Source organism: Sapajus apella, unplaced genomic scaffold, assembly GCF_009761245.1.
Source record: "Sapajus apella isolate SASKATOON/1434 unplaced genomic scaffold, GSC_monkey_1.0 scaffold75, whole genome shotgun sequence".
Lineage (NCBI taxonomy): Eukaryota > Metazoa > Chordata > Mammalia > Primates > Cebidae > Sapajus > Sapajus apella.
The window spans coordinates 9,814,042-9,840,570 of NW_022437015.1; the positions used below are offsets into that span (position 1 = coordinate 9,814,042).

The following is a 26,529-nucleotide window of genomic DNA, read 5'->3' on the forward strand; positions in this document are numbered from 1 at the left end:
GAACTAATTTACACTCGCACCAACTGTGTGAAAGCAGTCCTGTTTCTCCACATCTTCTCCAGCATCTGTTGTCTTCTGATTTTTTAATGATTGCCATTTTAACTGGTGTGAGATGGTATCTCAATATGGTTTTAAAATCTGTATGGAAAAAAAAAAAAGTCCAGATAGCCAAGGAAATCCTAAGCAAAAAGAAAAAAGCTGGAGGCATCATGCTATCAGACTTCAAACTACACTACAAGACTATAGTAACCAAAACAGCATGGTACTGGTGAAAATACAGACACATAGACCAATGGGACAGAAAAGAGAACTCAGAAATAAGATCACACATCTGATGTTCAAGAAACCAGACAAAAACAAGAAATGGGGAAAGGGGTCCTTATTTAATAAATTGTGCTGGGATAACTGGCTAGCCATATACAGAGAATTGAAATTGGATCTCTGCCATACACTATGTAAAAATTAACTAAAGATAGATTGAAGACTTAAATGTAAAACCCAAAACTGTAAAAACCTTGGAGGAAAATTAGGACAATAACATTTGGGACATAGGCACAGGCAAATATTTCATGACAAAAACTACAAAAGCAATTGCAATTAAAGCAAAAATTAGTTGTAGAGATCTAGTTAAACTAAAGAGCTTCTGCACAGCAAAAGAAATTATCATCAGAGTGGACAGATAATCTACATAATGGGAGAAAATTTCTGCAATCTATCCATCTAACAAAGGTCAAATATCCAGAATCTACAAAAAACTGGAACAGGTTTAAGAGAAAAAACAAAACAAACAAACAAACAAACAAAAAAAAAACGTTAAAAAACGGAGAAAGAATATGAATAAGCACATCTCAAAAGGAGACATTTATGCAGTCAGTAAACACATGAAACAAAGCTCAACATCTCTGACCATTAGAGAAATGCAAATAAAAACCACAGTGAGATACCATCTCATGCCAGTCAGTATGGTAATCATTAAAAGGTCAATAAACAATAGATGCTGGTGAGACTATGGAGAAATAGGAATGTTTTTACTCTGTTGGTGGGAATGTAATTAGTTCATCCATCACAGAAAACAGTGTGGCGATTCTTCAAAGACCTAGATAAAGAAATACAAATTGACGTATTGATCTCATTACTGGGTATATATCCAAAGGAATATAAATCATTCTATTATAAAGATACATGCAAGCATATGTTCACTGCAGAACTATTCACAATAGAAAAGACATGGAATATACTCAAATGTCCATAAATGATCAACTGGATAAAGAAAATGTGGTACATATAGACCATGAAATATTATGTAGACATAAAAAGAAATGAGATCCTGCCCTTTGCAAGACATAATGGAGCTGGAAGATGTTATGCTCACCAAACTAATGCAGAAACAGAAAACCAAACATTACATGTTCTCACTGATAAGTGGGAGAAGAACAATGAGAATGCATGGACACAGGGAGAGGAAGAACACATACTGGGGCCTGTCTGGGTGACAGAAGGGAAAGTACCAGAAAAAAATAGCTAATGCATCTTGGGATTAATACCTAGGTGATGGGTTGATAGGTGCCCAAACCACCTTGGGACATGTTCACCTGTGTAACGAACTTGCACATTCTGCACATGTATACTGGAATTAAATTAAATAAAATAGAAATTTTAAAAAAGCATTTTATAATGGTAAGAAGTTCTATTCAACAAGAAGACCTAAATATCATATATGTGTGTGTGTGTGTGTGTGTGTGTGTGTCTGTGTGTGTGTGTATCCAGCACAAGAGCACCCAGATTCATAAAGCAAGGTTTTAGAGACCTACAAAGAGATTTAGACTCGCATACAAAAATTAGGGAAGACTTCAACACTCCACTATCAGTATTAGACAGATCATTGAGTCAGAAAATTAACAAAAATATTTAGGACATGAAGTCAGCATTGGACCTAATGGATCTGACAGACCTCTACAGAACTCTCCAACCAAAAACAACATAACGTACATACTTCTAATTGTGACATGGCATAGAGTGTAAAATTGACCACAAAATTAGACATAAAACAATCTTTAGCAAGTGCAAATGACCAAATTATTCCAAAAACACTCTCAGACCTCAGCACAATAAAAATATAGATGTCAAGACTATCTTCCATGTAATTGTATGCTCAAAGCCATGCAATTACATGGAAATAAAACCATATGGTCCTGAATGAGTTTTGGGTAAATAATGAAATTAAGACAGAAATAAATAAGTTTTAGAAACTAGTAGGAATGAAAATACAACGTATCAGAATCTCTTAGACACAGCTAAAGCAATGTAACAAGGGAAATGTATAGCACTGAACACCCACATTAAAAAGTAAAAAGTGATATCAAATTAATAACCTACTATCACAAATGAAAGAATTGGAGGAGCAAGAGTAAACAAAAAGCAAAGCTAGCAAAAGATAAGAAATAGCCAAACTTGTGACTGAGCTGAAGGAAATCGACACGTGAAAAACCATTGAAAAGATCAATAAATCCAAAAATTTTTTCAAAAACTTAATAGCATAGTTAGGCTGCTATCTAGACTAATAAAGGAGAAAAAATATGAGATCCAAATAAACACAGCTAAAATGACAAAGGAGATAGTACCGCTAATGCCACAGAATTTTAAGTCAGAAACTACTACAAACACCTCTATGAACAGAAACGAGAAAACATAGAAGAGATGGATAAATTCCTGAACACATACACTCTCCCAAGACTGAACAAGAAAAATATAGATTCCTATAAAAGACCACCAACAATTTCTGAAACTGAGTTTTTAATAGTCTATCAACCATAAAAAACCAGAACCAGATGGATTCATAGCCATAGTCAACCAGATGTACAAAGAACTGGAACCTTTCCTACTGAAAGTATTCTAAAAAACTGAGGAGGGACTTTTCCTCAACTCATTCTATAAGGCCAGAATCATCCTGATACCAAAACCTGGAAGAGACACAACAGAAATAGAAAACTTCAGGCCAATATTCTTGATAAGCATTGATGCAAACATTATAAAAATAATAAAATAAAATAACTCGCAAACTAAATCCAGCAGCATGTCAAAAAATCTAGTCCACCATAATTAAGTAGGCTTCATCACTGGGATGTAAAGTTGGTTCAACATCTGCAAATTAACAAATGTGATTCATCACAGAAACAGAGATAAAGACAAAAACCACATGATTATCTCAATAGATGCACCAAAGCTTTCAATAAAATGTAACATCCCTTCATGTTAAAAATTCTCAATAAACTAGGTATTGAAGATTGGAACTGCACCTCTTTCTTACACCATATAAAAAATCAACTCAAGATGAATTAAAGCTTTAAATGTGAAACCCAAAACCATGAAAACCCTGAAAGGCAACCTAGGCAATACCGTTTTGGTTATATTAACTGGCAAAGATTTCATGACAAACATGCCAAAAGCAATAACAACCAAAGCAAAACCTGATGAATGAGACCTATTAGCAATGACAAAATGAGACATTTAAACTAATGGCAAAACCACAATTGCTTTGAAAAAATTAAAAGGCTTCTGCACAGCAAAATAGACTATCAACAGAGTAAACAGGCAACCTTAAGAATAGGAGAAAATGTTTGTGATGTATGGACAATAGTCCAATATCCAGCATCTAAAAGGAACTTCAACAAATATACAAGAAAAAAACAAACAACCTCACTTAAAAGTGGGCAAAGGACATAAACAGACATTTCTCAAAAAGACATCCAAGCAGCCAACAAGCATATGAAAAAAGCTCAACATCATTGGTCATTAGAGAAAGGCAAACGAAAACCACAAAAAGATACCATCTCACACCAGTCAGAATGGCTACTAAAATGTCAAAAAATAGCAGAAACAGCAGACAGTGATGAGGTTGTGAAAAAGGGAATGGTTATACACTGTTGGTGGGATTGTAAATTACTTCAATCATTGTGGAATGCAGTGCAGCAATTCCTCAAAAAGCTAAAAACAGAGCTACCATTCAACTCTGCATCCCATTACTGGTTTTATACCCACAGGAATATAAATATTCTACCTTAAGGACACGTGCAGCACTATTCACAATAGCAAAACCATGGAATCAACCTAGATGCCCATAAATGGTAGACTGCATATAGAAAATATGGTACATATACAGCATGGAATACTATGCAGCCATAAAAAAAGGAATGAGATCATATATTTTGTGGAAACATAAATGGAGCTGTGGGCCATTATCCTTAGCTAACTAACAAAGAAACAGGAAACCAAATATTGCATGTTCTCTCATTTAAGTGGAAACTAAATGATAACTCATGAAAACAGAGCAGAACAACAGACTCTGGAGCCTATTAGTGTGTGGAGGGAGGGAAGAGAGAGAGGATCAAAAAAAAAAAAAAAACTATTGAGTACTACACTTTGTATATGGGTGATAAAATAATCTATATAGCATCCCCTTATGACACGAGCTTACCTGTATAGCAAACCTGGACATGTATCCATTAACCTAAAATGAAAGTAAAAAACAAACAAACGCATTTCTTTTATCTTAATTTTAAAGGATATTTGTGTTGTGTTAAAAAATCTTGAGTTGGCAGTTACTTTGTTTTATAACTTTAAATGTGTAGTTACACTTTTTGGCTCCTATAACTAATTTTCTCCTTTATCTCAAAAGACAAGTTACCTCCACCTATAATCAAAGTTGTATGCACATATTTATTTATAACATAAATAATAACTAAGACCACTCTTTGGAAATGAAGAAAACTGCTCAGAAGTTTAACTATGCTTGAATTTCCAATAATTTGAGACTGAAATATTGTCTATATAAAGTAGGCATTTCATAATATTTGGGTAAATTGTCCCTTTTCCCACTGGTTCTTTGTTGTCTTTTCTAGTGATATCCAAAGTGAGATGTATGTGCAAGACAATTAATTGAAGTGTAGAAATAAGTTATTAAAACTTGAATTTACATGTTTTACTTTATATTTTGAAATTTTCTATTTTAATATATAATTTATAATATATATGATTACAATAGAGTATGAACTATTCAACACATAGTAAGTTGATGTGTTCAAAATTGTCTTCTGATAAAATCTTTGAAAAAAGAAGTTTAGAAAATGTTTCTTTAGATAGTGGGAAGGAAGTAAAAAATCTATGCAGGTGCAAAGTCTTTTTCTTAGAGTATAAAAGCAGTGATCAAGTCAGTATGTCAGACTTCTAAACTGACATGCTGGGTCATACCATTTTCTAGCTGCTCTATTGAATTAAGTGGCTTCCAGGGATGCAGGTCGTATCATTTTCTAGCTGCTCTAGTGAATTAAGTGGTTTCACTACAGACAAATAGGTCATTGATCAATTGCCTTTGGAAAAAGCAAAAGCACAAACTTGAACTATTTCAGACATCTATAAAGTTTTCTTTTGCGTAACAATCCAGAGCAGTGGTTCTTAAACAGAGCTGAGTATCAAAGTCACTTAGGGAAGTTTTACAATACAGATTTGATTTACTCAGCCCAGAAATTTTGATTCATGGTTCTGGGAGCAGTTCTCAGATGTGTTTATGTTTTTAAAATTTCCAAATTAATTCTGACGTTTACCTTCACTTTCATGTCACTGGACTAGATATTTTATTGATTAATGTCTCCAAAAGCCTTCCTAAATAAGTCAGTGGTTTATTTTTGTTTGTTTTGTTTTTGTTTTTGTTTAGAGATTGTAGAAAGACTCTCTCTTTTTATATTGTACTTTGTACTTTAGGTTCTGGGGTACATGTGCAGATCATTCAGGATTGTTGCATAGGTACCTACATGTCAAGGTGGTTTGCTGCCTCCATCCCATCATTACCTATATCTGGCATTTCCCCCTATGTTAACCCTCCCTACCCACCGCCATCCTTCCCTAACCCCTCCAACAGATCCCGGTGTGTGATGCTCCCTTCCCTGTGTCCATGTGTTCTGTAAGTCAGTTGTTATTTAATAATGAGTGTAGGTCAGATTTTGTGCTGGGCACTAGCACTTTACTTTAGAAAATGAAAATAGATTTCAGTCAAATATGAGTACAATGGATCATTTTGACTTATTTTGTTTTGTGTTTAAAAACTTGATGATTCAGGTAAATCAAAAAATCAAGATCTACGGCAGAGGTGTCCAATCTTTCAGATTCCCTGGACCATATTGGAAGAAAAATTGTCTTGGGCCACACATAAAATACACTAATGACAGCTGATCAGCTCAAGAAACAAATAAAAAAAATCCATAATATTTTAAGAAAGATTAGAAATTTGTGTTGGGTAGCATTCAAAGCCCTCTGGGCCACATGTGGCCTGAGCATAGATTGGACAAGCTTACTAGGATATGCGTTTATATAAGCATAACCTAAATGTTAGAAATGATCACATTCACCGTTCCAGGTAATAAGGAAGTAACATTTTCAAAACACATAATGCCATGCTTATTTTTGGTAGACAATACTGATTAGTATCAAACGAAATGGGCACCTTCCAAATGGAGACTATCGTGGACCAATTATCCCTGTGTAGAGAGACAATTTAAAATTCAGGTCAACACTTATATGTACCTCCAACAGACATCATTAGTGATTTAATGTAATTTCTGAAAACATTAAAATGTTGTGAGTTTTCTTCAGAATTTACTTAGTGAATTAAGAAAATTCTGCCTTAGAGTTTTTCACTAGAGGATATTAACTGGTTCAATTTATTGTTCTAGATCATTAAGTAAGAGATTTCTTACGTTAGTGTTTTTATTACAGGTTTCTGCTTAAGTTTCTAGTAAAAATACACTTGGTTTAGAATAGGGAGACTGTAATATGAATTAAAGGTAGACATTCTTAAATAATGGAGATAAGAGAATGAATAAAAGTTTTTGAAGTGTTGCAATTGAAATGAGTGGCAATAAGACAGTTCCAAATCACTGCTTAAACAGTATTGGGCTTTGTTTCTTAGAAATAAAGGATAGTTTACTTTAAAAAAATAATAATTATTATTATTGGTTTTCCATAATACAAATTTAATTAATGCATTTTCTTCTTTTAATAGACTAGAAGTAAACATCAGAACATATGATAATTCCATTCCAAGTAAGAATTTAGTTATTGAAGTTTAATATGTCTTAGACTGGAAAATAATTTTACGAACTAATGACTAGTTTATTCCATTAAATGTGATAAAGCAGAAACTGCTATGAATTTTTATTAAAATTTTATAGAAGCATGTATGTGTGTATATTCATATGTGTGTGTTGGTTGGTGTATCTATGTGTGTGTATATTTCTGGCCTTGATGTAGGTTTGCACTCAATGGTTTTGAACAAAGATTTATTTGTTGTTCTTCAAAATACAAAACAATTTTGCTTGTATAAGATTCCCTTGTGTTTAAAATTCATAATTACAGTAAAGGAGGAAAATATAGTCAGAGAGATGAAAGTTGTTAATGAACAGCCCATTTGTTGAATACCTGCAACTTTAGGAAAGTTTTCCTTAATATACTGAGCTGAAATCTTTCTGCATTGCTATAACTATTACTCATTTGTTCTAGCCCATCCTTTGGGATACATATAAAAGGAGCCTATAACATTGTGATTAAGAGCGTGGGCTCTGGGGCAAAAGTATCTGTGTTTGAATCAACTCTACTAGTTTCTAGCTTTATGATTTGGGGCAATTAATTTAAACTTTCCCTGTCTCTGTGCTTTATTTTTCCACACCTAGAAAATGGAGACAATTATATTATCTAATCCAAAGCATCGTTGTAAAGATTAAACAAGTTTATGAAAGTGCTTAGAACACCAGTGTGGCACATAGTAAAGATTACATAAGTGTTAGTGGTTGCGTCTATGCTATTATTACTACGACTACTTTTCTCCAATATAGTAGCTCTTTGAAAATCTAAATATGGTCACCATATCTCTGATTAGTCTCTCCATCTCCAAAAGAGCTCTCTTGAGTTTCCTCACCAGTTCCTCTTCTGACAAAGTTCTCAGATAGTTTGATCTCCCTGATCACACTGTTCTGATTGTCCTCCAGTATGTATATGCCCTTCTTTAAATAGAATCCCAAGAATGGAATGTACAATTTCTATCTATGGCCCTAATTGCTAGGGTTTGGGGATGCCACTGAGGTCAGAGAAGTGCTAAAAGAAACACTCAGATGTAATCAATCAAGACTTTTACTGACTGATGTCACCACCATGCTAGTTATTACGAAGAGTATGGAAGAAGTTACATTGTCTGCAATCTAACTAAAGTGACATAAAGAAAAAAAAAGCCAGGATAGAAGAGATGATGTAGATATTTTAAAGGAAACAGTAAATCTCTATTTTCTATTCCTAATATTTGATTATATTATTTTACCATTATGATTTATGTATCTGTGAAAATTAGTTCAATGTAGAAAATAAAATTACAAATTTCATTTTAAGTAAAATTCAGTGATAAATAAGAAAAGTGGCTTTTATTTTCTTTAATTACTATGCAAATAAACTAGAAACTCTGAGGGAAAAATTTACATTTTAATTTATAACTTAGTTTAATTTAAAGGATATATTTCTTACTTGAGAAACATTCATGTCTGTGGAAAATCTGACATTAACTCCAAATTTTTTATTATTCTTTCTCATTTTAGTCAGTGAATCAAGCAGAAAATCATGGAATGAAAAACACTTTGCTTTGACATTTCCCAAACCACCCCAGAGAGGTAGAAATGATAAATCAAGACCTTTGAAATCACAAGTAACAGTTACTGTAAGTACAGAAAAAGTCATTTTTAAAAAAGAAATCTATGTTGATAAAACATATATAAATATAATAAGGCCTACGTAACTTGAATTTTACTATCTGTTGGAAGATTTTTTTAATTTGTAATTCCCTGTAGAACAGACTCTCCCACTTGCTTTAGATTAAGCTCGCATTTGTACATATTTATCTACATCAAAGACATTATCTAAGCAAGCTGGATAACCTAATACTCAAACTAGCAGGTTTACCAGTTGCAAAAGCAGCTAAAATTTTAATATTAGAGCAGAAACTGAGCTTAATGAGGTTTTAAGGCCTCCCTATTTTACAAAATATGAAATTTCAGATACTTGATATTAAGAGATTCAAGTTTTCTACTGCTTCTCTAAAGTGGAGTTATCCTATTAATTAGCAAAAAGAAAAATAATCATATATTGATCACCTACTATGATATCAAATAATTTTTAAAGCATCTCCCAGAGCACAGTTACAGTTAATGCATTTATTCAAGGGTAATTTATTACATCTGTAGTGGCACAATTTTCATGTTTCTCTTCATGTTTATCTTTTAATTCCATATTACCAATTGCTTGTTGGCACCTTTACTGAATAATTAAGGGAAAATAAGAAGTAATTCTAAAATCTGTCTTTATGGTTACTTATGACAACTAAATTTGACAAATATTTGGGAGAGAGTTGAAAATAAATTACTGGGGAGGGATAACATTAGGAGAATTGCCTAATGTAGATGATGGAGGGGATGGATGTGGTAAACCACCATGGCATGTGTAAACCTATGTAACAATCCTGCACGATCTGCACATGTACCCCAGAATCTAAGTATAATTAAAAAGAAAAAGAAAAGAAATTACACTAGTGCTGCACAAGCTAATGTAAATCGAGCATTTGTTTATTTCATTCAATTTATGTCTTTATTTTTTGCAGTGCAGCTGGGGGTCACGGGCTCTCAGTTTGACAAGAAACTTTAAAAGCAGGAGTAAATATCAGACTAGGGTTCTACAACTATTACAGGAACTGTCATAATAAACTTCAAAAGGATCAGTTTATTTCTGATTTAACTTGGGAATAAAGGATGTTTAAATTGTTCCAAAAGATTTCCCCCATATAGAAGTCCCAAAAAGCCTGCTGTTGTTTTTTGAGGATAAGGCCTGGAATGTCATGGATCACTGTGGGCCTGCCCTAATCAAAACGTTTCCACTAAAGTCATCTTATTTTCAAAGTGGAGTTCTCTCTCTCTCTCTCTCTCTCTCTATATATATATATATATATATTTATATATTTATATATATATTTATAAATATATATATTTATAAATATATATATAAATATATATATTTATATATTTAATATACAAATATTGAATATATAAAATATATATATTTATATAAATATGTATATAAATAAATATATAAATATATACATTTACACACACACCTCCCTTGATAGAGAAAAAAATAAGTTTAAATAAACAGTTAATTAAAAATAAACTTTTTTTCTATTTATTTATTTATTTTTATTGTATTTGAGCTCTGGGGTACATGTGCACGTCCTGCATCCTGAAGGATTGTTGCATAGGTACATACATGCCATGGTGGTTTGCTGTCTCCATCGCTGTTGCCTACATCAAGCATTTCTCCCGGTGATATCCCTCCCCCCCCAACCCCCACCCCCGCTGACCCCTCACCCCTCCCCTCCACCCCCTCACCTAGGCCTGTGAGTGTTGTTCCCTTCCCTGTGCCCATGTTCTCACTGTTCATCACCTGCTATGAGTGAAAACATGTAGTGTTTGGTATTCTGTTCTTGTGTCAGTTTGCTGAGAATGATGGTTTCTAGGTTCACCTGTGTCTCTATAAAGGACATGAACTCATCTTTTCTTATGGCTGCATAGTATTCCATGGTGTATATGTGACACATTTTTTTTGTCCAGTCTATCATTGCTGGGCATTTGGGTTGGTTCCATGTGTTTGCTCTTGTAAACAGCACCACAATGAACATAGGTGTGCATGTGTCTTTATGAGGGAACGATTTATAATCCTTTAGATATATACCCAGTAATGGGACTGCTGGGTCAAATGGAATTTCTATTATGTCCCAATATAGAAAGACATAACTCATTCACAAAGGATTATTGTTCTTACCAATCTTTTCAGAAGCATGACAAAAGAAAGTCAGAAGAAGGCCAGAAACCAGCTTATGTATGGATAATGCATTCTTTAAGAAGAATTTTGCAATGGCCCTCTATTAACATAGCTGCCAGGGAACAGACTCCATTCAGACGTCTTTATACTTCCAAAACCCATCTTAAAAATGCAGAATATAAAGAGTCCCAAGATGAAAAAGGAGGAACACCTTTGAAAAAAGATTCCAAGAAAAAAAGAGGCTCATATGCAACAAATCCAGAATCCAAGAAAACAGTAGAAGATGAGAAAACTAAAAGACAAAATGAGACAGTTAAAACTTCCATAAAATCATCACATGAAAATAGACTATCTAAAAAGTCAAAACCCAATTTGGAAACAAATCTGGAATCCAAAAATTCTAAGGCAGTCTCAAAAACTTATTCACAGAAAGATAAGAAAGATTCAAAGAATTCCAAGAAGAAAAACACTGAATCCATACGTACAAAGAACAATCCAGAGACAGATTTGAAGAGGTCAAAGACTAGTAATGATGCTATATCAGAAATTTGCTCAGAAAATAGTTTAAATGCTGATTTTCTGATGTTAGTAGAAAGGTCTGATGATGAATCCATAAGTTTTGATGCATGGTTAAGGAATTACTCACAGAATAATTCAAAGAAGCCTGCAAAGAAGGACACAAAAAAGGATGCAAAGAAAAGCTCTGGTGCTGAATCAGAAGACTCAAAGGATTCTGAGAAACAGTCAAAGAAAGAAAAGAAAAGTGCCAAGAAAGATGACAAGAAAAAGGATGTAAAGAAGGGCACAGAGTCTACTGATGCTGAATCTGGAGACTCAAAGGACACAAAGAAAGATACAAAGAAGGATAAGAAAACTTCAAAGAAAGATGATAAGAAAAAGGACACAAAGAAGGACCCAGAGTCTACTGATGCTGAATCTGGAGACTCAATGGATGCAAAAAAGGATTCAAGAAAGTCAAAGAAAGCTTCAAAGAAAGATGACCAAAAAAATGATGCAAAGAAAAATACAGTCTCTACTGATTCTGAATCTGAATTGGAGTCGAAAAAGAGTCAGAAACATGAAAAGGGGAATAAAAAATCTTCACAGCAAGATAAAAAGTCTGTCAAGAAGAATGAAGAGTCTGCTAATGCTGATTCTGAATCTGAAAGAGATTCAAAAAAGGATAAAAAAGATGAAAAGAAGGGGAAGAATTATTCAAAGAAAGATGACAAAAAGAAGGATGCAAAGAAAAATGCAGAATCTTCTGAAACGGAATCTGATTTGGAGTTAAAGAAGGATAAGAAAGGCTCAAAGAAGGAAAAGAAAGGCTCGAAGAAAGATGTCAAGAAGGATGCAAAGAGGGACACAGAGTCTACTGATACTGAATATGATGAATCTTCCAAGACAGTCTCTAAAAAGTCTATAAAAATCAAAGGTTCAGATACTGAATCAGAAGAGTCACTGTATAAACCTAGGGCTGAGAAGAGAGTTGATGAATCAAACGGCACATCTGCAAATTCAAAAAAGGAAGGACTGGAATTAAATAGAGGATTCAAAATGTCATCCAAGAAGACTACATTCAAAGAGAAAGGGGGACAAGCAAGTACAGGTAGAGTTCCTTCATCAAGAGAAAGACCACCACTTCCTCCTTGTGACCCGTTTCTACCATCACCAAAGGTCAAACGTTTTTGTCTGTGCAGGATGCCTCCTCCCTCTCCAAAACCAAGATATGCCCCTTTGGTAAGTTTACTACTGTTTTATTTTTAGGCTGAAATTGATATAAAATGAAAGGTATTTTTAAAGTTTGAATTTATATTTTCTCCAAATGATAGTTATCTTTTACTAGAATATTGACAACTTTGACTCGAAGGTAAGAAAAATAAAGAGTACTTCACAAGTACTCAAAATATTGCAAAAAAAGTTATAAATTTAAGAGAATAGAAATTATGTTGACTAGAGCAGAGAGAACTGACTCATGATTTAAGAAAACGTGTGAATTTATGTATAAATAAGGTCATTTTGCAAAAAAAAAAAAGTGGTTAAGTTTTATACTTTGAAAAGAACAAAAATGAAAATTGACTAAAACTTCTACAGGAACAGATTTAAGCGAGATATAGACATTTCCTGAGAAGTTGCTGAACACAGTAAAAGCTAGATTAACCAAAATCCATACACAGCAGGTGGAATACATGCCAAGATTCAGCTGTGCAAAAAATTAAACTATTTAATCCATATCTCAACTGGAGTTTTTATGAGCCCTCATCATAACTGATATCAGGAAACAAAAGTTAACTTTTCAGAAATAACTATATCTTCTCTAATTCATAAGTCTTAGGTTAACTTTGACTAATTGGGGGTAAATACTCTGTCAACTTAAAGTTACTACTTCTCTTATCCAGGATACCTCCCCTTCAATCCCTTCTCGAAACAGTCTGATTGTAAGGGAAAGTGTAAATAGACATCTTATATTAGACAGCAGAGCTCTGAATTAGTCCTTTTTCACACTGCTGATAAATATACATCTGGGACTGGGCAATTTACAAAAGAAAGAGGCTTAATTGGACTCAGAGTTCCACATGTCTGGGGAGGTCTCAGAATCATGGTGGATGGCAAGGAGAAGCAAGTCACATCTTACTTGGATGGCGGCAGGCAAAGAGCGCTTGTGCAGAGAAATTCCCATTTTTAACACCATCAGACCTGTTGAGACTCATTCACTATCACAAGAACAATGTAGGAAAGACACGCCCCCATAATTCAATCATTTTCCACCAGCTTCCTCCCAAGTTATGTAGGAATTGTGGGGTTACAATTCAAGATGAAATTTGGGTGGGGACACAGCCGAACCATATCAAGTTCCTATTCCACGTTTTCTTTCTTGCTTGCTTTACGATTTTTGGTTGAGGTGTAACTCATTTACATGATTTCTGGGCATCAACCTTTGTTTCCTGTGCTTGCATGATATTCATTGTTTATTCCAAACATAGTAGGGCTGCTGCCCTCTCTCCTGCTAAACTCAGAACAATTGTAGCTATGACTAGTTCTTGAAACTAAGTTTCTCATTTTCATTAATTTCTTCCCCCCTTTCTTCTCATTTCTCCTCCTTGTCATCTTCTTGTTCTTCCAATCAAGAAGTTTATATTTCCTCTTTTAGACACAGAAAGATCTCTTTTATCTTGTATACCAAGTATTTTCTATCTTTGGTTTATAATAAAACTTTACATACATACATCAATTTGCTTCTCATATATTAATATTTTTGGAAGTTAACAACACCTTTTATCACTCTCAGAAAGCCTGGGTTTCAAGTAGACCCCAAAACTCTGCTTTGAGACTCAAAAGTGGTCAATGACCCCTTTGCTCTAGGTGATATCTTCTCTCTACCAAGTTGAGTTAACGGATGGCTAGCCACTAGAGTGATAAAATTTAAAAGGAATGAAAGTATACTGGGAAATAATTTTTAAGATAAATAAGAAGAAAGACTCTCAAATAGCTAGACTCTTTTCCACAGGCAGTTTTTAGGAAAAATAATTAAAATATAAGAAAACAATTGAATACAAGGATTAATTTTAATTGTAGTAAAAAAAAATCTTTCAGGGTATGTTGTAGGCTTGTACAGTTCACGTCAAGTCTCTTTAATAAACTTCCATATGCACAGCCACCATTAAGTTAGGCTTTTCTATCTCTACTACGCTGAAACTTTTTAAAAATGTTATCAAGTACCTTCTTGTGGCCATATCTACAGGTTTTTCCACCCTCCTCATCTTATTTCATAATTCAACATCATTTAAACTAACCTCTCTGTCTGGGAATATTTCCCTTACTTCACTTCTATGACCCTGTGCTCTCCTGTTTTTATTTCTACATACTGGTACCTTTTAACCACCTTTATTGTATACTTCTCTGCCTCATTATTAAAAATTGGAATGATCCTGTTTTTGTCCTGAACATTCTCTATTTACAATCCTCCCTTTGTGAGTTTATAGAGTTAAATGGCTCTAAATATTATCTATGTATTGACAGTTCCAAAATTAATATTTTCAGTTATGACCCTCCAATTGAACTCCCAAGTTTTCTCCCCAGCCACTTACTTGAAATATCTACTATAGTACCTACTGGGCCTCTCAAACTTAAAATGTTTAAATAGTGCTTTTAACCCACACTAAATTCTATTCCTCTCTTTGCCTTCTTCATCTTATCAAATGGCACCACCATCCAACCAGTTGATTTATTTTAAACATGGACATTATCTCTGTCTCCCTTCTATTTCTCACCCTCCACAGGTAATCAATCCATTAACTCATTATGTTCCCCAGGCTGGTCTTTAACTCCTAGCTCAAGAAATCTTCCAGCCTTGGCTTCCCAAAGTGCTGGGATTGCAGACGTAAGCCATCATGTCTGGCAGAATAAAATTTCTTACCCTAGCTTCCAACCTCTACAATATATAGCCCCTACTCATTTTTCACCCTAATCATGTAGCACTTTTTCTCTTTTCTTTTGTCATATAGCCAAATTGACATTCTTTTTGTTTGTCATAAATACTAAGATTGTTTTCTTGCAAAGCCTTTTTATATGCTGTTTCCTCTGATTGAAATGTTCCTCCCACAGATCTTTGCCTATCTAGTTCGTCTCATTATTTAGTTTTTCAGCTTAAGTGTTCTCTATAGGGAAGCCTTCCCTGGCTAACTTGTTTTCATGTTAACTTCCTCTCCATCACTATCCAGTCAGTCTCTGAGCACTGCATTGTACATTATTTGTCTTCACTGAATTTATCTTTACCTAAAATTATATTTTATTCCTTTATTGTTAGTTACATTCATCATTAGAATTCAGGTTCTATGCAGGCAGCGAATCTTGCCATATATATATATATATATATATATACACACACACACAAATCTGCAGATGCAAAAACGGCACCTATGTTATGTCTAGTTGCTTGAGAATTTGGTCCCTCTAAAGAGCTACATATCATACCACAGTAGTAGACATTTGGATATCCTTTTATCCAAGCATTTTTACTCTAGACATGTCATTAAGAAAAATAAAGTATTTTTTTAAGTGAGGGGAGTCACAAAAATGGACTTTACATTCTAAGTGGATGTCTGGAGGGGAATACCTATGTATCCTGTTCATTTGTGTATGGGGAACTTATGAACAGACTATGTTATTGAAACTTATGGTGTTTTCTTATTTCTTTTTTTTTTTTTAAATATGGGCTTGAAGAATGATGACTTTTCTCCTTTTCTCCTCCACTGGAGTCTCACTGGTTCTCACAGCAGCACATAAGAAGCACATAAGCAGTACTGTATTTCAGGGTCAGCACTGTTTACACTCCTGAATTAAGGTTGTTTACATTTGATATTGTGTTTATAAATCTTGGCAATATTCTCAGTCATAAGTGAAAAATTCTTTATATTCCAGCTGCTAAGGTAGAAAAGTAGGGTGTTATGTTTAGGGTGATTTGTTTTCCATTCTGTTTTTTTCCATATGTGTGTGTGTACATATACATATGCATATACATATATATATATATTATCTTTGATAACAAAAATACAAATACAACAACAGAAACAATATAAAATATGTAAAGAAAAGCTAATCATTTAGATCTTTATGTCCACTTTCTGATGCCATATCTCTACGTTTTCATCTTCTTGAGGTAAACAATGTTAACAGCCTGGGGGCCATTTTTCTCTTTAGACCATTTCCTTGTACAAGCAAATGTAAGGAGGTAGAGAGAGAGACAATCAGATAATTTGTTTTGACCAAAATACAATCATGCTCTTGTATTAAAATACAAGTTATTTTCTCACTTGACAATATCATGGTCATCCATATAAGTCGTTAGACATATATCTAATGTTATTGTTCTTATTTACAACTTGCTTATGAAAACACACACAGAATTTAATGTGTCAGAATACCATACATTCTGAATTTGTTTTCCTTCCATCTTTTAAGTTTTTATTTTTGCTTATTTCTCTACTTCTCATTCCCACTTTCATCCATTGCTAACTTTTTTCTCCTTTCTAGGTAACATTTATCAGCAACTTACTATATTTCATTGCATACTTCTCTCCAAGTTTCATTTTACTGTATTAAACATTCAAACACACACACACACAGAGACATACACATACAGACAGTGGTGGCATCTGGGAGCAGGAATGAAAGTGTACAGCAGCTGGGAGCAGGAGGAAGTGAGGTTTTCTTACCGTTTTATTTAAAAATAAAGAAATAATACATACTTCCTTGCAACTTGGTCAGCAATAGTTGTTAGAGCTCTTCCTAACTTTTGCTGTTCTAATGGATGCATAATGATATCTCATTGGTACTTTCATTTGCATTCTCCTGAATGCTAGTGAGCTTAAATATTTTTTGAATATTTGTCATGCCATAGGCTTGATCTTTTGAGAATTATTTCTTTGTATTCTTTGTGCATTTTTCTCATGAATTATTTATATGTTTTTTGCATTTATTAAAGTATATTTGCATATTGTAGGTATTAATCCTTCATCTGTCTTCCTTGTTGTATTTTCCCCAACTTTCATGTCTATTAATTATTCCACAGTGTATATTGCTGTGCACAAATGCTAAATTTTTACATAGTCAAATACATCTATAATTGTTTTGATTGTTCCTTGGCTTTCTGTATTAGAGAAAATTATCTTCTCCACAGAGTAGTTTTTAACAGGGACTAATACAAACAAAAACTATTCCTTAGTAAATAATAAAGTGTAATCAATGTCCAAACTGAGCATTGTGACAAGGTTTCATTGTACTGAAATTAATTAACAAAGGAGGTTTCCTAATCTCTTTACCACAAGAATTAAATATGTTCTTTGAAAAATAGAAAGTCCCATGCAGGTTGTATAATCTAATGGCTACTGCATACACTTTTGGAGTCAAACAGTTTGTATTTAAATCCTTGCTCTATCACTTACTAGCAGGATACTTTTGGGGGACTTTCTTAATCACTTGAAATACTATTTTTTCTAAATCGCAAAATGGGATATCAATAAGACCTTCCCTATAGGAAAATGAAACATGTTAGGTTTTTAGTATACTATCTGGCATTTCATTATGCATATTCAGGGAGCACTACTCCTATCTACATCCCTCAAATAACAATGCATGTGGCTTCTAATTTTATCCAGCCTATATGAACACAATGTAAAAGAAACAAATTTATTAGAACATGTTTAATTCAACAAATAAGCCAATCAATATTTTTAACTGTCATCCTCTCCTTAATAAAATTAGTTAATTGATCCATATTTCATTTTCTATAAGGAATTATCATTTTCTGAGCATGCAGAAGTTACAGGACATTATGCTCAATACTGGGCAATTGATTTAAAAGCTTATCTTTCAATTTCTAAAGTTAATTAGGAGTCAAAAGAAGACAGACTAAATAGTCAGAAAACCCAAACTAAGGAAGCTGCAAGTTGATTCATTGTTCCTATTCAAGGAAAGAGATATTGTTGTTGTTTTGTATTAAACTGGAAAGCATTTCAAGGAGGTACTTATTTCTGGTGAAATCAATCAAAAAGCAAATTGAAGTAAAACACATAACAACTGCCGATCTTGGTTCACTTTATGCTTTTTATTTTTTGCGTGTGTGTGGGACACATGTTGCTTAATGATAAAACAAAGAAAGTAAATCCCTCTCTTATGCTGGGCCTGATTTCTCATCTCTAAAGTAAAGAATTGAACTAGATGAACTGCAATTTCAAATTTTATGGCTAGCATAGTGGAATGAGTTTGTCATTTTTAAGTTGTGCCTGAAAGATATAGGTCATGTGTCTGTTAATAACGGTGATGAACTATGGATAGAATTCCCCTCATGAGGTTAACAAGATAGCAAAAGTGACTGACACACTAGAGCACAAAAAATAATGGTAACATTGAATGGAATTTATTACCACAAGAAATTATTCTTAAGAGGACTCATGAATTATTGTGTACTGATTTCTAGAGGTTTTTGAAGGATTTTAGAGATCTTTGGACAATATGTAATCATGACTGGGGAGGTCATTTATTTATGAAACTGTTATTAACTGATTTTATCTATTAAAAAGAATATTGGAGTTGTTTTAATTCGAAGCCATCTCACTGTATTTAACAAAGTGACAGTCAAGTAACAGTGTAACTGTAAGCCCCAGAAAGACATAAGTGCCTACTAACATGTTTCTGTTTTTATTTCCTTTGCTGGTTATTTCCGTATCTCTGAATAATATTTTTATGACTACTTCTCAACTTTACACATTTTACGTTGGTTTCCTTCCATAACAGATAAATACGTAGGTTGTGCACATCATCCTCTCTTCTCTCTTTCTAATGGGATCCTATATTTGTTTTTCATATGTTTGACAATTACCTTTATAACATTAAACATTATATTTATAACATTTTTCCTAGTTTCCCTACTCTTATCTTCAGTTCTTCTTTCCTGTCCCTTTTCTCTAGTTCTTTTTCACAAAGTTCTATTTTAATAGTTCCCTGAAATGACCTTTCACTGAATATTATGGTCTTGCCTGTACCTACATTAACTTGTGACCTCTTGCCTTTATAAAATCATGTCTTCTCCCTTAACTACCCTGAGTTTCTACTATTGTGGTTTTCCTTCTTCCCACGACTTTTCTTTCCCCTCTCCTACTATTGTTTCTCCATCTCCAATTTTTGCACTTCTTCCTCTTTCTATATCCAACTCAAAAGTTGTTTTCTACAGCTCAGGTATTAAAATTTTACTCTTCTCTATATACCCTGGGAGCCTTAATCTATTACTAGGGCTTAAAATTTCAATTCTTTGTAAATATTTCAAACTGTATATCCCTAGACTATTTTCTTATTCTAACTGTTGTCTGTTATCTCCTATATTAAACAATTTCTAAGCTCCACGAGATCAGAAAAAAATGAACTTGAGATTTAAATCCGCCATTAACTAATACTGGGGTTGTTTCTGTTATTTGGGTAAAGTCATCTGCAAATGAGAAACATAGTACCTAATCTAAACATTATAACAAATTGTTCTTAGGTTCAAATATGAAAAAAAGATGTGAAAGTGTTTTATAAATGGCAAATTATTATACAAATGTAAGACTTTATTACTGCTATTACTGCCTTATGCTTTCGTTTATATTACTCCCCTTTTTTCTTGCAATTGGTTTCTCCTTCTGCAGTTGTATTCTTCAAAGCTCAACTTTCCCTCAAAACACTGTAACACTTATATTGCTTTCTATTTATTGTTTTGATATTAATATTGTGTTCCAATTCTTTCTAACTACTGTAACACTCAGAGTATTGTTCTGCATGTAAATGATTAACAACTATTTGTTGACTGATTAACTTAAAATTTTGTATTAAGTTGAAAGTTTATATTAGAAATTCTATCGTATTTAGGATAATTATCAATCATGTGTCAAACACTGTTCAAACCAATGAAGATATAAATATCATGTCTATTTCTTTCAAAGAACTTAAAGATCTACCCTAGGTAATGAAAACGCCAGCAGCTTTTTGTTTTAGTTGTCCTTTCTAAAGAAAGTATCCTTCCCTGAAAATAGGAACATTCAATATATTACATAAAACCAAGAAGCTTCTCATTCTTTGCTCATCTATGTAATTTACTCAGTTACTATTATGATTATGCATTGTATACATATTCTGCTAAAAAGTAAGCCACATGATGATAAAAGTCTTTAATTTGTTTACTGATATATTTAAAATTCCCAAGAATGTGGAACTCAATATTTATTGAAAAAGTGAATGTGACATTTGTTAGAGAACCACCAAAAGATGATTGAAGGAATTTCTCGGCAGTTGTATAAACACAGCTGTCACTAGATAATATGAAATTTAAGTATGTCCAGTTCATAGATTACTTATTCATACCACAAAGGTGAAGTAAAATTTCAGCTGGGTTATAAAAGATGAGCAAAATTTTGACAGAGGCAATGGAGAAGTTTATATCCAAAAACAACCAGTTAGTTAAAAGCAGAACTGGGCTGTGATATTACATTATGAGATGCAATATTACAATATGATTATGAAGGATGAAACTAAGTAAAGGAGAAAACAATTTACAGCTGAGAAGCTAGTCAAAGTGGATGATGGGAGAAACAAAGAGTTGGCAAGTGGTGTGATAAGCATGATGACAGGCTAAGGGAAATAAAAGCAACATAGAATATGTGATGCCTCTTCACAACACTTTTTTTTCTTAGAGAAATACTATTTATGTTCTTAGCCTACTTTTCGATGGGTTTATTTGTTTTGTTTTGTTTTTTTCTTGTTGATTTGAGTTTCTTGTAGATTCTGGACATTATTTATTTGTCATGTACATAGATTATGAAGATTTTTTTCCCACTCTGTGGGTTTTCTGTTTACTCTGCTAACTGTTCCTTTTGCCATACAAAATCTCTTTAGTTTAATGAAGTCCCAGCTATTTATCTTTGTTTTTATTTCATTTGCTTTTGGGATCTTGGTCATGAAATGCTTGCCTAAGCCAATGTCTAGAAGGATATTTCCAATGTTATCTTCTGGAATGTTTATAGTCTCACAAATCACCACTAAACAACTTACTAATGTAATCAAATACCACCTGTTCCCCAATAACCTATGGAAATAAACATAAAATAAAATACAAAAATAAAGAAATACTAAATTATAAAATAGGTGGGAGGAAATGCTGGTTTGTTCTATGATAACTTTTTGATTCATTTTTAAATTGCATGCACTTCACAAAGATTTTTTTTTCCTATTTCTTACTGTTTTACTGTGTTGCTACTTTGCTATGCCCAAGCATAGAAATGCCTTCATCACCCACCATGAGATTTGGTGTCTTCTTGTTGACTTCTGATTCTCAATCATAAATTCTAATTCCACACGTTGTCTTTCTTAGAAGATGTCTTATTTCCATAGGTATGTGCCATGGTGGTTTGCATGTTCTGCACAGGTACCCTAGAACTTAAAGTATAATAAATTTAATAAAAAAGACAGTCCTGGCTTGGTGGTTCACACCTGTAATCCCAGCACTTTGAGAGGCAGAGGTGGGTGGATTGTTTGACCCCAGGAGTTTGAGACCAGCCTGGGCAACACAGCAAGACCCTATCTCTATTAAAAATAGGATTTTTTTAAAAAAGAAAAGAAAATGTCTTTTTAAAAAAGTCTTTTTAAAAAAGAAGTATCTGTTGAAAAAAGAAATGCTCTAGAATATGACATTTCTAGTGCCTCTCCCTGATCACAATATACAGGTAGAAGTTATGCCACATATGTATTTGAGAATAAAACAAGCCAACATTTTGTTTCAATTATTTGGGATGCATAATGATGTAGAAAAAATACTGAACTGTGAATCAAGAGTGCCATAATAGACATATTTCTGAGAATAAAAACAAGATCTGTATAATAAAAAATCAAGAAATAGGAACAGATAATTTATACAGGAGAAAATAAATATGAGGCAAAATCATGAAAAAATATTGGCCGTGGTTAGTAATCAAAGCAACCCCTAGAGATTATTTTGTACCTAGTAATGTGACTATTATACATCTATAAGTCTTATGTATATTAACTATATAAATACATAAAATATAATTTTTACATGTATATGTATGATATGTCTTACAACTGTTGAAGCTTCAGTGACAGCAGTACATTTATTCACTGCTGACTTCAGAAAGGGACCAATATAAACCAGCTTAACCTTCCTCTGGGCCTATATGGGAATATGTGAGAAGAGTCATAAATGGTAAAATAATATTTGACTCAATAATCCCACCCCTTAAAATATAATAAAAAATTTTCAAACAAACTCTATGCATAAAGAATATGATTGTAATACTGTCTATAAGAGAAAAACTTTGGTATAAATGTATAATATATAAAATTATGTATACTTATAAATTAATGTATAAAATATATAGGTATAATGTATAAAATTAAAGGGGGTGCTAGTAATATCTGAAACTGATTAGTATGCATTCATTGAAATAATAATGATGGAGCCTAGGGAAATAGAGGGACAAGTTTGTAGTATAAGGCTAAAATAAATAAGCAAGGAAAAATACTATGGGATTGCAAATAAACAAAAAACTTCATGTTCATGGATAAAGAATATGCATTAATATGCAAATTTGAAAACAATTGTGTTAGTGTGATGGAATTTGGGGAGACTAGAAGATATTTTAAATATATTTTCATTTTTTACATTATATTTTTATTTTTAAAGTTCTAATCCATTAATGTAGTTGTGAAAGTTTAAGCTAATGGAGTTGCATTGCTGGGCCTTGGTTCCTGTACAAACACTGATGCTTGGACTACCTTTCAGTACTTCTCACCCTTGAGAGTTCATTAAGATTATTCAGGGAGCTTGTTGAATGTGCATATTGCCGGACTTTAGAGATTCTGACTTGATAGGACTAGGGTGGAGATCAGAGATCTGCATTTTTAATAAGAAATAATAAAAATGGGCCGGGCGCGGTGGCTCAAGCCTGTAATCCCAGCACTTTGGGAGGCCGAGGCGGCTGGATCGCGAGGTCAAGGGATCGAGACCATCCTGGTCAACATGGTGAAACCCCGTCTCTACTAAAAATACAAAAAATTAGCTGGGCATGGTGGCACGTGCCTGTAATCCCAGCTACTCAGGAGGCTGAGGCAGGAGAATTGCCTGAACCCAGGAGGCGGAGGTTGCGGTGAGCTGAGATCGCACCATTGCACTCCAGCCTGGGTAACGAGCGAAACTCCGTCTCAAAAAAAAAAAAAAAGAAATAATAAAAATGATATCTAAGTTCCCTTTCATCTATTACATTCTGTGCTATGGTGTGATCCTTAACACACCAAAGATGTCTTGAATAATAGACAAATAAAATCTTTCTTTTTATTTGCATTTTTCTACTTTATTCCTCAGCCTGAAGCACCGTGGATTCATAAGCTGCTTTAAAGAACAACTGAGCGCTTGGTTTCACAGAACGGCCTTACTACAGTAAGCACCAGCTACTGTCAAATGAGCACTTCTACCTCTGTGGAACTGAAATAAAAACAAGCCTTCCATGAGTATCAAGAGCTGCTTTTTTTTGGCATATAATTTATAGAAGTGATTTATAGACATGTTTCTTTTTTAAATGTATCAAATGTCTCAATTATTCAGACCAAAGTAATGTAGCATTTTACCTCATGTTCTGAAGCTTCAGTCTGGAAACCACTTCTAAATTTGGGTTCAAATGTACTCCCCTTCAATACTTTTATAATATTTCATTAAACTTCTCTTTAACTTAGCATTCAAACTAAAAGTAAACACAGAATGAAGGGGAGGAACCAGATCTTCCACACCCTGAAGAGAAATAGAGAACTATATATAGATAGTAACACCTGACAAAAATTTTTTGTTTGATCAAATTTCAATCATGCTCCTGAACCATCCCCTAGGCCTATCTAAGCATTTCCCTTATAAAATCCGTGTTAGCAAAAAAGCTGCTTAATCAGTTTAGCAAGAGTATTACACCCTTAATAGCTGATTCTTCAATATATGATCAGGTTTCTCATACTCCACCATCCTCCAGGAGATTTCTCAACACCCTGGAATCCTGTTAAGTCAGTATAGCCAGAATCCTCCCTTATCTGCAATGTTATCTCTCAGTAATTTTCCATCCACGGACTGACACCCTGCTCTTTGGCTATAAATTCCTATTTGCTCATGCTACATTCATAGTTGAGCCCAATCTCTCTTCTCCAAGGAAACACCCCATTCCCATGGTTCCTATACCTATTATGATAGCTCCCCTTTGAAGAAAGTCTGCTTACATCTTCAATGAGTGTCAGTGAATACTTTTTCTTTAATACCTTATCCCCTCCACACACATATATAATTCTAAACCTAATTATTTACTTTTACTTCTTTTTCTAATTTTATTTATTTATTTAATGATAAACTGCAAATGTTCATGAGATAATAACACACATTTCTCAATCACTTTACATATTTCTGTGAATATGCATGTCATATTATTTCCTGAGAGCAGGATACTGGTGTGGAAGGAAAGAGAGAGAAATAGAGAGATAAGTATGAAGGCCTCCTTCATTTCACCCAGTCTGCTTTCTGCCTTTTGGTTATAATCTTGACTTCAGTTTGCTCTCAGAAATGACAACATTTCAGATCCAATTCTTAAAGAGGTGTTATTTATCTAAACCATATAATAACTTTACATATATCTACATGACATATATTTTTAAAAGTTACAAGAAAAGTTTAGAAACAATCCAATTAGCTCTCAATAAGTGATTAAATGATTTGCTGAATATATAATAGTACTTAAACACAATGGAATGCTGTGTGAATGTGAAAAAGAATGAAAAAGCTCTCTACGTAGTGTCCTGGGAAGTGCTTCAATATAAATTTAAGTGAAAAAAATCAAGGTGCAAAAGAGAAGATATGCTATGTTATTTATAGTGTTTTTAAGAGTAGGGAAGGGCTGACATATATTTGCATTTGCCTATGTTTGCATAAAGAGACTGTGGTAGGATGTAAAATAAAATAATAAAAGTGGTTATCCATAAGGGAGGGGTGGTATTTGGAGAAATAATAGGTTAGAGAAAGAGATGAAGTTTAAGCCTACCACTAATATTCAGCCAGTACACATTGAATGAGCCATAATGGTTGAAAACATACAACCATATTTCTAAATCAGTTGGTAAATGGCAGCTACACTGTTCACCACCCCTTCCCCTGACACCTTGAATGCTGCCCAGCCTTCTCTCCTGGAACATCAGGGATATTCCAGGAAGGACATAATTACAAGTATAGGACATAATTACAAGTATAAAAGACTTATTTGATGAAAGACTTGTGAAAGGTAAAAGGAGAGACAGCAGAAGTAGGCAAGAAGAGACTGTAGACTGCCATGCAAGTGGGCATCCATGGAAGAAGAAAGGAAACAAAAGAGCCTCAGCTGTATTGCAGCTCAGGGAAAATCTCAGCCAGGTCAATGAAAAGCCCAGAGCAAAGACTGCTCTTTAGAGGAATCCATGTTAGGCAGAAATACCCAGGCCTTAGTACTCTCACGGTGCTTTATTACTGTCTTGGAAAAGTCCAGTGAGAGTGTAGCTGCAGCTTGAATACTAGTGATTCTCTAATGAGCAGAGGCTGTCAGCTAACGCTACTCAGAAAAATCTCCCCTGAAGTGCGCAGCAATTTCCCTTGACCATCACAGCACAAATCTATTTCTTTATCCATATTCACTCCTCAAAAGTTCTATGGGCTTTTCCTCCTTAGGAAAATCTTAAAAGAGGAAGGGTAGAGGAAAAACCACAGTCCTTTTCCCTCCAGTTGATCTTAAAGCCACAGCTGGTCTTCCTCCTTGTACATGGTTCATCCTAAATTCCTCTCATTCTCCTATGTGTTTTGGTGTCTTACCTGGTGTTATAATCTGAAATTTCATTTCTGAAGGGTCTGAACCCTTAGTAATTGCAATCTTCTCAGGCTCCATTCATAGTTAAAATTGGGCAAGGGATTTCAAAGAGAAGCCCAAATGGATCTTGTGGCTTCTGCCAATATTCTTTCCATACCACATTGCAAAAAGCAACTCTACCTCCCCTCTGCTTATCAGATTAAATTACCCTTCTCAAAATGGT

General features: G+C 33.8%; 1 protein-coding gene across 1 annotated transcript in view; it reads left to right on the forward strand.

The window, feature by feature from the left end:
• The window catches only part of CYLC1 (cylicin 1), a 42,484-nt gene extending 18,526 nt beyond the window's left edge, over positions 1 to 23,958 (forward strand). Inside the window, exons 2-5 of the mRNA XM_032251390.1 lie at positions 7,055 to 7,095; positions 8,634 to 8,752; positions 10,915 to 12,642; positions 23,810 to 23,958. Coding sequence (XP_032107281.1) covers positions 7,055 to 7,095; positions 8,634 to 8,752; positions 10,915 to 12,642; positions 23,810 to 23,842 — 1,921 coding nt within the window. The 3' untranslated portion in view covers positions 23,843 to 23,958. The remainder of the gene's footprint in view (positions 1 to 7,054; positions 7,096 to 8,633; positions 8,753 to 10,914; positions 12,643 to 23,809) is intronic.
• Positions 23,959 to 26,529: the final 2,571 nt, after the last annotated feature.